Source organism: Condylura cristata, unplaced genomic scaffold (genome assembly GCF_000260355.1).
Source record: "Condylura cristata isolate star-nosed mole 26May11 unplaced genomic scaffold, ConCri1.0 scaffold00005, whole genome shotgun sequence".
Taxonomy (NCBI): domain Eukaryota; kingdom Metazoa; phylum Chordata; class Mammalia; order Eulipotyphla; family Talpidae; genus Condylura; species Condylura cristata.
In genome coordinates this window covers 21,408,318-21,422,769 of record NW_004567106.1, presented here as the reverse complement: position 1 = coordinate 21,422,769, position 14,452 = coordinate 21,408,318, and the positions used below count along the sequence as shown (strand labels likewise).

Here is a 14,452-nt window from a genome sequence, read left to right as displayed (position 1 = left end):
AGGCGGGGATCGAACTCATGAGGAAGTGGCTTTAGTTTCTCAGTGCAGTGCTTTAACCCGCTGCGCCACCAGGGAGGGCCCATATATATATTTTTAATTGTGGTAACACTATGTACAACTCTGTATGATTCAGAAGTCTAGCATCACACCATTCAGGTGCATGTTGTCACACCTCTACCCACCACCAACCCACCTCAGTCCCCATCATTGAAGACTGAGCACTCTTCACACTTTATTCTTCACAATCTCTCTCTGGTAGCTTCAGTCCTACAGCGAGATCTCTCAAGTTTGTTATTGGTTTGATTCCATCTCACCCATTGTTTTGATTCTCTATATTCTTCATGTAAGTGAAACCATCTAGTATTTGTCCTTTTCATTCTGACTTATTTCACATAACACTATCTCCTCCGGTTCCATCAATGTTGTCACGAATGCCAAGATTTCATTATTTTTTTTCTTTTAATAGCCAAGTAGTAATCTACTGTATATATATATATATATATACACCACATCTTCTGAAAATCAGAATTTGTCTATAAGGAACCCAGGTCAAAAGCACGCTTATTCTCGTAGCTAGTCCTCATTATGTGCTAAAAGAACCACTTATTATTTCATCAAAACCTTTTGAATTTAATGTGCTTATACTTAGTTTTTGAAATTAAAAGGTCACACAGGTATTATCATTCATTTAACAATATACTCATTCATTGATTTATTGAATAAAATAGACATAATTTCGCAGACCACTTTATTTTGCTTCTACACTGGAAACTACTACTCCTATTTTTAAAAATTGGAGATATTTTCCTCATCAGATTTAATTGGAAGCATGAGAAACATACTGCTTCTTGACTACTGTAAACATAATCTTTAAAATGCCATATATAAATAATCACCCCAAAATTTGCAGAACTCTTAAAATAATTACCAACGCTTATTTAAGGCATGATAGGAAATATAGAAATATTCCAACAATCTTTTGAAGTGATCTGAACAGACTGCTTAGCAGAAATTATGCAAATTGCTGATTGAAGGTAAGATGTCTAACACTGTTATAAAAAAATTAATGAAGGGGAATTCTTTGGAAAATGTACTCCTTCAGTAGTCAGGAGATAGAGAGGTTTCATGTAGCTTCCTCAGACTTGTGGTATTAAATGCCAGTTCCTACTTTAGAAGCCTTATTGACATTATAACTGAATTTTAAAGTTAGACTTCTGCTAGCTTCACTTAATATCATGGGACTTGAATGCTTCAATTGTAGTAAGCATCATTTCCTTTCTCATTGATTCGTTTCCTGACTCATTCAGCCAATCATATTGAACAGTGTCTCTTTGGTCACATTGTGTATTAGCCATTTGTGTCTTAGGTTGGAGGGAAGAAGAACATACACTTAGCAAAATGCATTGTGCTTTATTACTCTGTACTCTTCTAAGTCATGAACAACAGAAAAGAGTAGTGACAGAAAGCAGAAACTGTGGAGTGAGAGAAAGAGCATAGATTTTAAAACTGTAAACTGAGTTTACACATGGCCCTTCCAATTAGTAGTTCTATGGCTTAGACAAATCACTTAAAATTCAGTTATAATGTCTATAAAGTTTCTAAAGTAGGCACTGGCATGTAATACCTCAATAAAAATAGCCATATTTATTTTATAAAATGGTGACCTTAGAAGCAAATCTTAGTTGAACATAAAAAAATATTTGATATTTCTCAGTATTTTATAAATTATAAAAAAAATCAACTATGCACTTCAATAATTTCAAGATTAATCATAACTGCATGGAAAAAATAACTAGTTATCTGAAATAATTCAGATATTCTATTATACTGTTAAAATTATCTTTAAATCTTAGAGCAAACATGAAATGTTTGGTTCACTTGCAATTTTCCTTTTGCCATAGAAAAGCACATAATAAAAACCACAGGGCAATGTATGTGGCAAATTTTGGCTGGTAAAATAAGCAGGCATTTGATATACTATTATAAATGTGGTTACAAGGAATGAGGCTTTCCCTCCAAAGGCGCTTTTTTTTTTTTTCTCCAACAGTTCAGGAACAGTTAAAAATTAAGAAAAAGAAATTACCACTTACCCCTCCCCCCAACAAATACACACCATCAGTTTCATGATAGAAAAACAAGAAAGATATGCTTACACAATAATACAATATAAAAGTTATCTGGGAGTTTATCTCATTAAAGCTCCAAATTAGAAAGGAATGTATATATTTATTTAGATGGGTAAGTCTTTGCCAGCAAAGAGTTTATGAAATATGAATCATATTCTTGCCACGTAATCTTACCCTCAGCCCTGAGTCACCAGAGCAAGATCATTTCATGACATATTTTCAGTCTATTCTCAACTCCTTGTTTGGTATGAACATCTCCTTCACCCTCTGAAAACTCTTACTTATCCTTCAAAGCACAGGTTGAATAGTATTTAATGAAGATTTTCTTAAAACACCTCAGGGGTCCTCCCTGGTGGGGCAGCAGGTTAAAGCACAGCACTGAGAATCTAAAGCCGCTTCCTCATGAGTTCGATTCCCGCCTGCCCCGGAGGTGACCACATGGCGTGGCAGACCTCTCCTGACCCGCCCGCTGCTCCCCTCAGCAGTGTACTTCGTCGATCTGCCTGTTCTGATCCCCACTCTGTCTCTGGTGAATCCTCTCACCCTCCGCATCTCTGGCCTGTACCCCAGTTCTGTATGAATAAATAAATAAATCTTTAAAAAAAAAAAAAAAACACCTCAGGAAGGCTTCATCATTTTATCCTTTCAATGACTATAACATATGTTATCTTGAATTAGAAGTATCACTTCTTTTCTGATATCTGAAAAAATTTGAATTTACTGAAAGTTCCTTATACTGCCTTGCATATAATACATGTTCAACAAATACTTCTTGAATGACTGATTTTGTTGATTCCTCCATAACAAATGTACAAGTACTGCTATACTTACATGCTGAATAGTAAGGAGACGTTATTTCGTTTCAAATAATGAAATTACTGTAGATTAAATCTGATTCCTAAATAACTATTGAGTGTTAAAAGCTAAAATTTTACATTTCTACAGTCTAGCTTAATGATGGCAAAGCTTCCCTTCTAATTAACCTCAAATATAGTAAATGCAGTGGGAAATTTAGAAAAGTTGCTAACAAAGTGTCCACACTTCAGGCACAAAAAATGTGCTATTCTTGAGCACAGCCATTTTCAAAAGTACTTGATTTCTTTACCATTCCAATCAAAATATTAATACCATTCCAATCAAAATATTAATACCAGGACTCCCTGGTAGCACAGAGTTAAAGTCTCAGTGCTGTCAAGCTATCTCCAGCCACAGTAGCTTGAGTTTGATCCCTGGCCAGTGAGCTGACACACAGGGTTCAACAGACCTCTCCCATTTGTTTACTTTTTTTTTTTTGTATACACAAATATATGACCCACATATACACATACACATATATACTGCTGCTCCCCTCAGCAGTGTATTTCAGTAGATTCACCTGTTCTGCTCTCCATTCTGTATCAGTTGAATCCTTTCAGCCCTCACATCCCTGGCTTTCATCCCCAATTCTTATATATATATACAGAACTAAATAAAAATGAGTTTAAAAATATTAGTGCATGCTTAATATCTCTTTCCACATTATTTAGTGAAATTGTCCTTTTAAAAAAAGTCAATCATCCACACTTCTTTCAGTAATATGAAAACAAATAGTGACAAAAGAAAAATGTCCTGGGCCTCCATGGTGTCTTAGGGTTCTGCCTCAGCACTATCACCATTAAGGTCTGAGTTCCATCCCTGGCTAGGTAGCTACCCACTTATATAGCAGACCTCTTCTGTCTCACCCACTGCTCCCCTTCGCAGTATAATTCAGTATCTCTGCCTGTTCCGCTACCAACTCTGTCTCTGGTTTATCCTCTCACCCACCACAACTCTGGTGTATACCCCAGTTCTTCTACAAATTAAATAAATATTTTAAAAAAAAATGGTCTTTCCCTGATATGCATTCATGATCCATTTTTGTGTAAAGTTATAGTATTACAAAACTGTATGATAACAAAATCCTAAAATTCTCTATTGCAAATGAATGTATTATATTCTATAGTAAGGTTGAAACAATATAAGTATTATGCAAGTCATTAGGTTAAGTTGGTGAACAGAAAAATTCATATGATATTAAAATCTATTATCCCACTAGCGTTCCTTTTAGATATTACAATTTTGTACATAATGTTGCAATATTGTTTACAGTAGATATATATCTTTCCAAAATACCAATTTACAATGTTGTTAGAATTCCCCTCAGTTTCTTGACTGCCAAACCAAATATATTTACCTTAAATGTATCTTCTTGAATACTGTTTTATATGTCCTGAGTCTGTTTTCAAATAACTCTCAAATAAAAAACTGAAGTATACAAAATATAAAGGATATTTAGAGATCCACCAAAACTTCAATTATTAAAAAATTTCTTTAAGTGGCAAATACATTATTAATGGGATTTTTCCATTGGGAATGTAAATGATACTTTGATATGAATAAATATCTGTAAATTTCTTATGTAGTTGTTTGCTTTCACTTTCAATTAAATAAACTATCAAAAAAATCATTACCAATAAGTTAAGATCTCACAAGTAAGGCACATGTTAACACAAACCGTTATTTCTCCTTAAAGCATACACCTTTCCAAAAACTAAAAAAAGACTAAAAAAAATTATTAATTTTATAAAATAAATGACTTGAAAAAAGAAAACAACTCCATATCCAAAGAAGCTTTTACTTTGTTATATTTCTTGCTTAAGTTAACTTTACAAATTTTCTGTTAGACAAAAAGCAGACTGCAACGTGTATTTCACTTACTGACTATATTTTATAGAGGAATTGAAAACAACCAATTACATTCTTAGTTGATGTTTTAATGAGGGAGGAGGAATAGCCAAATTTAAAGGAAGTATCACTTGTCATGAAAGGAGATTGCCTAGCTCAATGTTCCAAAATGACTCCACTCCTCATAATTAGCAATGCTTAGTAGTGCTATGTGTAAAAGGGATTATAGAGTTCAACGAAGCTGGGGAAATGTCCATTTAACAAAGCAAAATAGGTAATGAACAACTCCTCAGAGCATTTAACATACTGATGCCCGCTCTACATTGCCATATGTTATTACAGGTAGAATTTTCCAGAACTTCTTAATAGGCTAATATACTTGTACAACTAACTACAGATATTTTGAAAAACCTTAACTTCTTACATATATTCCTTATGTAACTTTGCATTCAAGTATCTCACCCTTTTTTTTTTTTTTTGTGATGAAGTTGCTCCTTTATTCCTTTAGCTTAGCTAGAAATTTACATTTCTCTTTTATATTTATGTCATTTCAGTGGAAATGTGCTCTTTGAATTGCCACTTTCAGAGACAGAAATACCCACCTGAATGCTTCAAGGTACTCAATATCTCCCATGGGGGGATTCAGACCACCTGTCCAGGCAATATTTATATTGTATCCTTCTCCCAGGCCTGTTCCAACCTAGGAAGAGAAAAACCACACCGCAGTGGGTAGAGGAGGGCACAGGGAAGAATGCAAGAAGAGAGGAAAACAGACACATGTGAGCTCTTGAAGTAAACATCAAACAACATGTCAAATCAGTCCAACCTCGCCTGACAACCAGTGCTCTGGGTTATGCACTTGTTCTGCACTGGTTCTTGGTCCCATGGGACAATTCAGTAATCTCGTGTAATTTAAAACACCAGCAAAGGACAAGAAAATTAGGGGTAATCATGCAATGCAATTACCTGAAAGATACAAATAAAAGTGGGGCTCTAAAGAAATAAACCGAACCTCATTTGGGGCTCCACTGCCTGGGAAAAAGTTCCCTTCATCATAGCGATGGAGTGAAATATACAAGATGCTAGGGTCAGCATAAAATGCCTGCTGTGTACCGTTTCCATGGTGAACATCCTACAGGAAAAAGAAAACAGAGGACAAATACAGTCATATTTAACTCTGTGTGAAGACTTTTCTGATTTCTAGGTCCCTGTCTTTCTACCCCACCCGCCTCATTTTTTGTCTTCTCACTTAGTCCCTCTTTCTTTCTCCTGTTCTGCCTGCTTCCACACCACCCCCCTGTTACTTCCTGAACTTTCAGGCAAATTACCCTTTAATGCACTCATTTTTTAAACTGGCTTCTAAAAATCAGGAAACCACAGCGAGCATGCCCTGGAGACTCCAGATGAGCAGTCATTGAGAAAGCCCAGTCCTTTGGTACAATTAGATATTTATACACCGGCCCTTTGTACTCTTTGCTTCAGTGATGGAATCTCGCATCCTGTTTTATGGAGGAATTTTATGACTTATTAACTGCCAACAGTTCATAACCCCTCAGGCTTAATTAACTAGCCTCATTGGCCTCTGAAGAAAGACTAATGTTTAAACTACAAATAGTATTTTGCAGAAGAATCTATGGCTTACAGAGCATTTGCACAATTCCTGACAGAACACTAAACATACATGTATGCATTGATTTGCCAAGTCCCACCATTAAGGTCAAAGGCTTTGCAACCAGCTGAGTAAATTGGCTTTCTTGAAGCATTCAGTTCAGTTAGCAATACCTCAGTAGTTAGAATCACTTCAAAAGAGATGCCAGATGCAAAAGGGCTTCATACTTTATTTTGGTAAAATTGTGATGGCAAGAGTCAAAAACACAGGAGCATGAGCTCATGAGTTATTAAATCATTCAGGCTAAAGCAGAAAGATGGCATGGGTCTCTGTGAAATCTTGTCCAAACTACCTAATTTTAATATTATAGCATGGCTCTCTTCCCAGCTTCCTCCTCTTCTTTCTCTCTTTTTCTTTCCCTACACCACACCCCTGTCCATACTAAAAAAAAAAAAAACAAAAAACAAAAAGCCTGCATTAAAATGAATCAGAAAAATTTTTAAGGTATTTGTATACATAATATTCACAGTTTAACAGAGTTTTTGTTTTCTAATTGTTTTATAATTAAAACATATGCTGGAATCGTTAGATGAAACAGAAAGAAAAAAACTAATAGTAGTTTTTAAATGTCTAACTGAAAGATTTCAAGTGTTAAGAATCTCAATGACTGCTTCCTAATATCCCCAGAACAAAAAATCAAATAGAGGAGTCTTAAAAGTAAATAACCAATCTATATTTGTATTCAATAGAATATCGTTGTTATATAAGTAACATATATAATTTCTGGTTCTGTTATAAAAATATTTAGGTCACTTGAAACTTTATAGTACTTACACTATACCTTTTTTTTTTAAATCAGTAAGAATAATACTCAACAACAATTTCTACAATTTTGAATCAGGAACTACACTTAATACCAAACACAGACTATTCAATAATTATATGAAGTATGTTATATAATCCCTAATTTAACAGGCAAATATATGGAGAATCAAAGTTTCAGTAATTTACTAAGATATTCTAGAAAATAAGTTGCAAGACTGGTATGAGTCCATTTCTTACACCAAGGCCAAACTAATACATTGCAAATTTATACTTAAATTCATTATTTCTTTGATCCCTTTAAGAAAACCTGTGAGGAGAGGAAGTGGTCATTACTGGTCCTTTTTTAGGTTTATATAATTTACCTCCATTTCAACCTCAAGCCCAGGACTCCTTTACTAGATAACACCAAATCCTCCCTTTGGTGGATTTTGAAAGCCTGTACTGAGTATGATATACACAGTACATGCAAACACTAGTTCCCTTCCCCTTTTTATAGCACACATACACAAGATCAATTCAAGAAACATAATATTGGGGAAGATATGCATCATCCCAGTAACTTGTTCTGGCTAAAAGCATACATATCAGGGAAAAAAAAATAGCTTACTGAAAATATATTAAGTCCTGTATATCTGAATGTTCAAAGAAGAGGAAGGAGATAGCAAAACTATTTTTCTTTATGTGAACAAAAATGAAACACTTTATTTCAGTCAATTTACTTTGAGATTGCTACTGGAAACTTAGTGGGTAGACAAACAAAATACTTTGCAATACAACAATGAAGGGATGTTTGCATTTCTGTTACACAATAGAATTTTTAATCAACTTTGTAAGAAAAATTTTGCTTTGGGGCTAAATGCATCCACACTTTAAAAAACAAACAAGCATTGCCTTGATTATTTTGGTTTCTTTAGGTAAGTTGTAAAGTTTTATTTAAGTAGGTCAAATAAAAGATAATTTGTCTTTGGTAAAAAATCATTTGTTTTTAAAAAATAGGTTTCCTAAATAAGAAAGATAAGTTTTGCCCACAACACAGTAAGATTTCAGCAGATTCATTAAATCACACAAATCTGTTCTAAAAATACATGAGTAATTGAATAATTGTTGATTCCATAATCATATTCACAAAGTATTTGTAGATAAAGGTCAATGCAAATATGCCTTTTGTTTTAGGTAACACAATATAACCTTTAGAATATTTTTTTTCAGGGTTGCTACGAAATACTAAAAAAAATATCTACTGCTCAAGTATTTAAGTCAGTAAATAAAAATCTAAGTATTATTTCCCTACAGCAACAAACACATACTAATTTTAGAAAATCACTGGTGATTATGAAGAATTACTAGAGAAATAGAATAAATCCTTCAATGTCTCAAAATAGGGCTTATACATAAGGTTTGGTAGGAAATGCTGAAAAACCGTTTCAATATTTTACTGGTTAAAATCATAATACAAAAATTTATTCTAGATCTAGATTTAGAACAAACATGTTTTCATTAAAATAGCTTTGATTAAATAATATTTTCTACTAGCTAATGATAACATTATACTATTATTTAGTATAGGTACATGTGACAAATTTATTTGGTCAAGTTTAGTGACATCACCAGAATTATGAAATTATTCAAAATCTAAGGACACCTGAAGTGATTCTCCTCTAATCAAGAAAGTCTAAGAAATATGATTTTTAACTGAAAGTCTTACTATCAGACAGATGCTACTTCACGACAGTTTAATGAACTATACAAAAAGGCTACACTTTTGCAAGTTGAAAAGAAAGTGCAAAATGCACCTGTTCTTTCTCCTCACTAAAGAGAACATCCTTTGGAATCTCTCAAATGAGAACTGGAATGAATAAGCACCACAGATCAACTAGATTCATTCCTGCCTAAAATACTCTCAATGCCTCTGAATTTGGCTGCGGTCCCAAAGAGGAGGTACATTAGAGCTTTGACTTTCTATTTATTTGGCTTATAAAAATTCAGAAACGTACTGCTAGAAAATGGAATAGCACTTCCTTCTTTTGGTACAATAATTCGTGGAGTGGAGTGGAGTTAGTTCACACCTATCTGCTAAAGCTAGTGACTATGAATATGCAGGAATGAAATTCTTTGCAACTAAAGAACCTTTACCTCTTCATCTTTGCTAACTTGCAGAATAAATCTGTCAGCCAGGGAGAACTGTTGTCTCAGCACCACGTGGCACTTTAAAACTTCCTTCTCAGCAGCTGGAAGGAATGGGAATTTCCTCAAAGGATCCTTGCAGCTGCAGAATTTGGAAGACTCGAATGTAGGAATATGCAGGCTATTGGTGATCTCAGAGGCAACCCTTTGGACAGAACTTCATATATTTTGAGAATTTGAAACGAAAACTTCTCCTTTACTAGAGCCGACTGGGAAATCAGTATTTCTTTATGGCTGGATAATGGAGCAAATTATAATCAAAGACCAGTAAGCTCATAGGACACTCTTTGGAGCTACTTAGCAATATTATTTTATAAATCACATCGATGTGCATGTGGAAAAAAAAAAAAAACAACAAACTTCACATAAAATCTCCTGAGGTACAAATTATCTCTTTATCATAAGTTAGGCATTTTAGCTTTAAGTCTATAATTCATTACTTAGAGTTTGGATATCACCACTATACTTTCAAAGGGGACTCAATTGTTATCAGTTATGTTCATAGAACACTAAAATGGTAGCAGAGGAGATTCCTCAGAAAATAATATTAAGAGATTCTGAAGGATACAATGAACAATTTACCAATTTCTTTCCCACATAATTTTGATATCTGTAGAAAGCTTAGGAAAAATTTCCCCATAATCCTTGGTCTTCATCCTTCCCTTAAGTTTTGGGCTTATTTTTCTACCAGGAGTTTTTGTGCTAGCGGTATATTAAATTATTTTTTAAATTTTACTATCTTATAAATGATGGATACAGTAACAATTAAAATGTTAATTGGTATATAGGTGAGATCATTTTTGTAAATTTCAATACTTTGCTGCTAGACTGTATTTAGACCTTCAACACAGTTCTTTAATGGTGAATTGTGACCTACATTGAAATTTAAGCATACATGGAAAATACATGGGAAGTTGGATTTCAATATTCTCAGCACCATGCACTTTCAAGAAGGCTACCATACAATATGTAAACATCCATTTTCACCAAGCCCCAGAAATGGTTGTCAGTTTTTCATTCCTTTTATCTTCATTTTAACCTAAGTATTTCTTCACATGGCTTTGTTTGTGCTCTCTCAACCCTTTGGTGTGCCTGCTTAACTGAATCAGAGGGTGGACGGTGAGGCCATGACTTCCCAATAAGATTTAATTATGAGTGCAGATATGAACAAGATTTAGACTATTAAGTCTTGCACTTCAAAAAAACCTTTAACATATTTTGCCTTTAAATCTTTTATCACCTGCAAAAATTAATTAAGTGCAGATGTAGCAGGTTCGCTTTGGATGCCAGGGTTCATTTCCTGTCTATGCTTTGTCAGACAACCTATTACACCTCCTCGTGAACTGGAGGCAAACTGAAAACGGGGCTCATAAATCACTAGTCAGCTTTCTTTCACCCTTTCCTGGGTTGGTCCTTTTGTATGGGGCTGATCTCCAGCTCATTATTCATGAATATACTATAGACAACATGCCAAGTGTCATCTGCATTTAAACAAACCATTTGTTAAACAAATTATAACTCTATTGTGTAAGAATGCATCATGTTAAAATGCAAGACTAATCTAGTGCCTGACTTTTAATCACTCCTGGTTCCTGCCAGGAGTCATCCCAAACTGGCATACATGATCTGAGATCTTTTCAAAAAGAATGACATGCTGACTTGCTTTAATAATACCACTGTTGCACAACAAGCAACATGATTGCTAACCGGGGGAAGTAGCCAATTGGTTACCAAAGCAACAGCATTCTTTCCAGCACATCTGACTATTTAAAGTCTATATTCTGTAGGGAAAAGTAAATTCAGGTTCTGTTGGGTTATTTTAACTGTGGAAGTATCAATTCATTTAAGGATCATAAAAGTTGCCCTGATCTGCGCCTTCTTCTCATTAAGTTGCAGTTAACACCATGAAAGTGAAACGTGAATGTTTATGGTTTCAGAACTGCAATCCTGAATTTAATGAGTTTCCCCATTCAAAGGAAATGCACCTTTTAGTTGTTTGTAAGTGTTAAAAGCAAGACAACCTAACAGAGAAATACAAATTTACTCCCTTTTATCTAGAGTCACTGACAATGCAGCTCTGGCCAGGAATACATACCAGATCTACAATCAATATCTTGCTTATATTTAGTTGGTCTCTCAAGTATTTGGCGGTAATTGCAACTGAATTAAAAAAGCAGAACCCCCTGCGGAATAGAGAAGAACAGAGAAATAAGAAAGCAAATCAGCCAGGGAAACCATTATAAATAATGTTCAGAGCATTTTTTAAAATGCTATATGATCTCTGAAGCCATAAATCTGCTTCTGGGAGTACCTCGCAAGATTTTTCAGTCCATCTGCTAACAATTAGAGGCTTCAGAGACATGTACGGGGCAGGTGACCGCCAGGAACCATGGCGCTTGGAGATGGGCAACAGTCCTGGTACTTACATGGCTGTGGATTCTTCAGCGTGATGGCCTGGGGGCCTCACAACAGCAAACCCATTCTGTAAGAACAAGATAAGTTTTTCAATGATCAGATGGGGGGAATTTCTTGGATCTCTATGTAATAATGAGACTATCAGAAAAAAGAGTGAAGCCCATTCGTGGTTTGAGAGCTTGTTTTCTTGCCCCTATTAACATTTCATAGAGTGAACAGAAACAATGCCTACAATCACATTTTCACAGACGGTATTTCAAAAAAGAAGGTTTCCCACTGAACTGGGGAAGAACAGGGATTTGGGAGTTGTACCTCGCTGGTAAACATGCCTGATAGCTATTATACTAGCATGATTCATTTTATGTCACCACTATCGTTACAGTGGGAGAAGAAATGATTGGTGCAGTGTTGTGTCAAAGTTTGGAAAGACCAGGGAAGGTTCAAATTGAAACTGTTTAGCCAAAGTTGCTAACTGGTTATTTCCACTCCAGTGTTAGCAAAATGATAGCTTTACACTCACACACGGACTTACACAAAAGAAGCCCCAGAAAGGTGGAAAAGAGAACAATGGAAAGCCCGTATTTCTTCCAGTCTATAAATTTAGTTTGGATGACTGCCAAGACTTGCAACTTTATTGGATTCCTTGAGTCAATTTCTAGCCCGCATACTGGAATTTTATAAAGAATTCTAGGGCTGACTAGGAATCAGATCTATCCATGATCAAGGAATGCCATAACCTTCAGATTAATTGGAATGCATCACAGAAAGCTGAAGCAACTCCAGCATGAAGCAGGGAACTATAAATCCTTGTAAAGTAAGTATGCTCAGTAAAGTTGGGTCACTTGATTTAAAAAAAAAAAAATACTGGTTACTAGCTATGAAAAAAATCATAGGTTTCACTTAACTATGTGACTTAACGTGCTCAGAGACTGTTTCTTTAATATAAAAATCCTAAAACTTTTGAAATAATTTTAATATACCCCAAGGGTGTTGTTGTTTTTCAACATCTTGCTAAAAGCTAAATAATAATATCAAGAACAATAATCTAGTCTCTAGGGCTTTAAATATGCATAAAATTTTACTCTAATGCTATTTTAGTTAACACAGAATTCACTGATTTGTTACATATTCTGATGAACATTTACATGGTAATTATTTCTGGGGCAAATCAGGAGTCAAATAATGGTATCAATTATAACTCTAGGAATGGAGGTAAACATATCCCTTGTTATTGTTCCAGGGTACTTAATATCTCTCTGGAAATAAAAGATTAACATGAAAGAAATCACTAACAAATAATACAATTTTAAGATTGTAGAGACAGTGAATATAGGACTTCTGAGAATGGAGAATTCAGTAACAATTAGGGTAGGTGAAACATATATATTTTTTAAAGATTTATTTATTTATGCATATAAGAACTGTGGAACAGGCCAGAGGTAGCAGGAGGTGAGAGGATTCACCAGAGACAGAGAGAGGAACAGAATAAGAGGACTCACTGAATTGCACTGCTGAGGGGAGCAGCTGGCAAAAAAGAAGAGGTCTGCTGCACTACGTGGATCACCACCCTGGCCAGGGATCAAGCTTGCACCTCAATCGCTACAGTTAGCTTCACAGTGCTGTGCTTTAACCCACTGTGCCACTAAGGAGGCCCGTAATATATTTTAAAGGGAAAACAACAGTTAGGATGAAAATAACAGCAGATAAAATGCAAGACAATATTATTAGCACACAATGAACTTTTATAATTAGATGAACAATACTAAGGTTTGTAAATAAATGAAAAATATTAAGTTTCTTGAGTAAAGGCCATGACTAGACAGTGAAAGAAGAAAACACCCAAAGAGTTATAACTATTTTTAAAAATTCAACTTAATTAGTATCCAAATAAAAGCAGATGAAAACTCCAATTGAAAAATCACATTTTTCTACTCAGAAATTAGAAATTTGAAAAAAAAAAAAAAACTGTATGCTGACTAGTGCCTTACATTCACAAATGCCTCTTAGGAAGAAAATGTCACACAGGCATCTCTATGAAAAAAGTAGAGTATTTCAGAACTCTGGGCACCATATTTCCCAGCCCCCATTTCTACACAGTCATCTTGAATTATGCATGGGACTTCCTGAGCCAGCGAGCTACTTCAAGTTAGGAGTGGATCTTCTGCTCACCATCTCTGACTTAACCAGGATACTACAATTGATCCAGTGATTCAACTTAGAGATCAGTGACTTCCTTAATGATTTCTCCTGATCCTCTCTCTATCTCATTTTAATTCACAACAAATACCAGTCATGTATTTGGGTATATATATGTATATATGTACACACATATGTATGTATATGCATATATATACATATAATCAAATATATATATATAACCACTCTAAAATTTGTCTTTTGAATTTCATTTTTTAAAATTTTGCTTTCTACACGCACTCCGTTCATAATCTGATTTTTCAATTCTCTGACTCTTTGCTTTCAAAAGTTTGCCTTCTATTTACAGACATACTCCTTACCGTTACACCAAAATCATCTCCTTCATAATATCCATGTCAAACATCCTACTCTCTCTCTGTCACATTTTCCAGTA

At 34.7% G+C, this 14,452-nt stretch overlaps 1 protein-coding gene across 2 annotated transcripts in view; it reads right to left on the bottom strand.

Annotated features, from left to right (window-relative positions):
• Positions 1 to 14,452, bottom strand: part of HDAC9 (histone deacetylase 9) — a 458,777-nt gene that overhangs the window by 149,513 nt on the left and 294,812 nt on the right. For both annotated transcript variants that reach the window (XM_004676745.1, XM_012720959.1), the window contains exons 18-21: positions 11,874 to 11,929; positions 11,543 to 11,630; positions 5,842 to 5,961; positions 5,432 to 5,529 (exon numbers count right to left, since the gene is read on the bottom strand). In XM_004676745.1, coding sequence (XP_004676802.1) covers positions 5,432 to 5,529; positions 5,842 to 5,961; positions 11,543 to 11,630; positions 11,874 to 11,929 — 362 coding nt within the window. The remainder of the gene's footprint in view (positions 1 to 5,431; positions 5,530 to 5,841; positions 5,962 to 11,542; positions 11,631 to 11,873; positions 11,930 to 14,452) is intronic.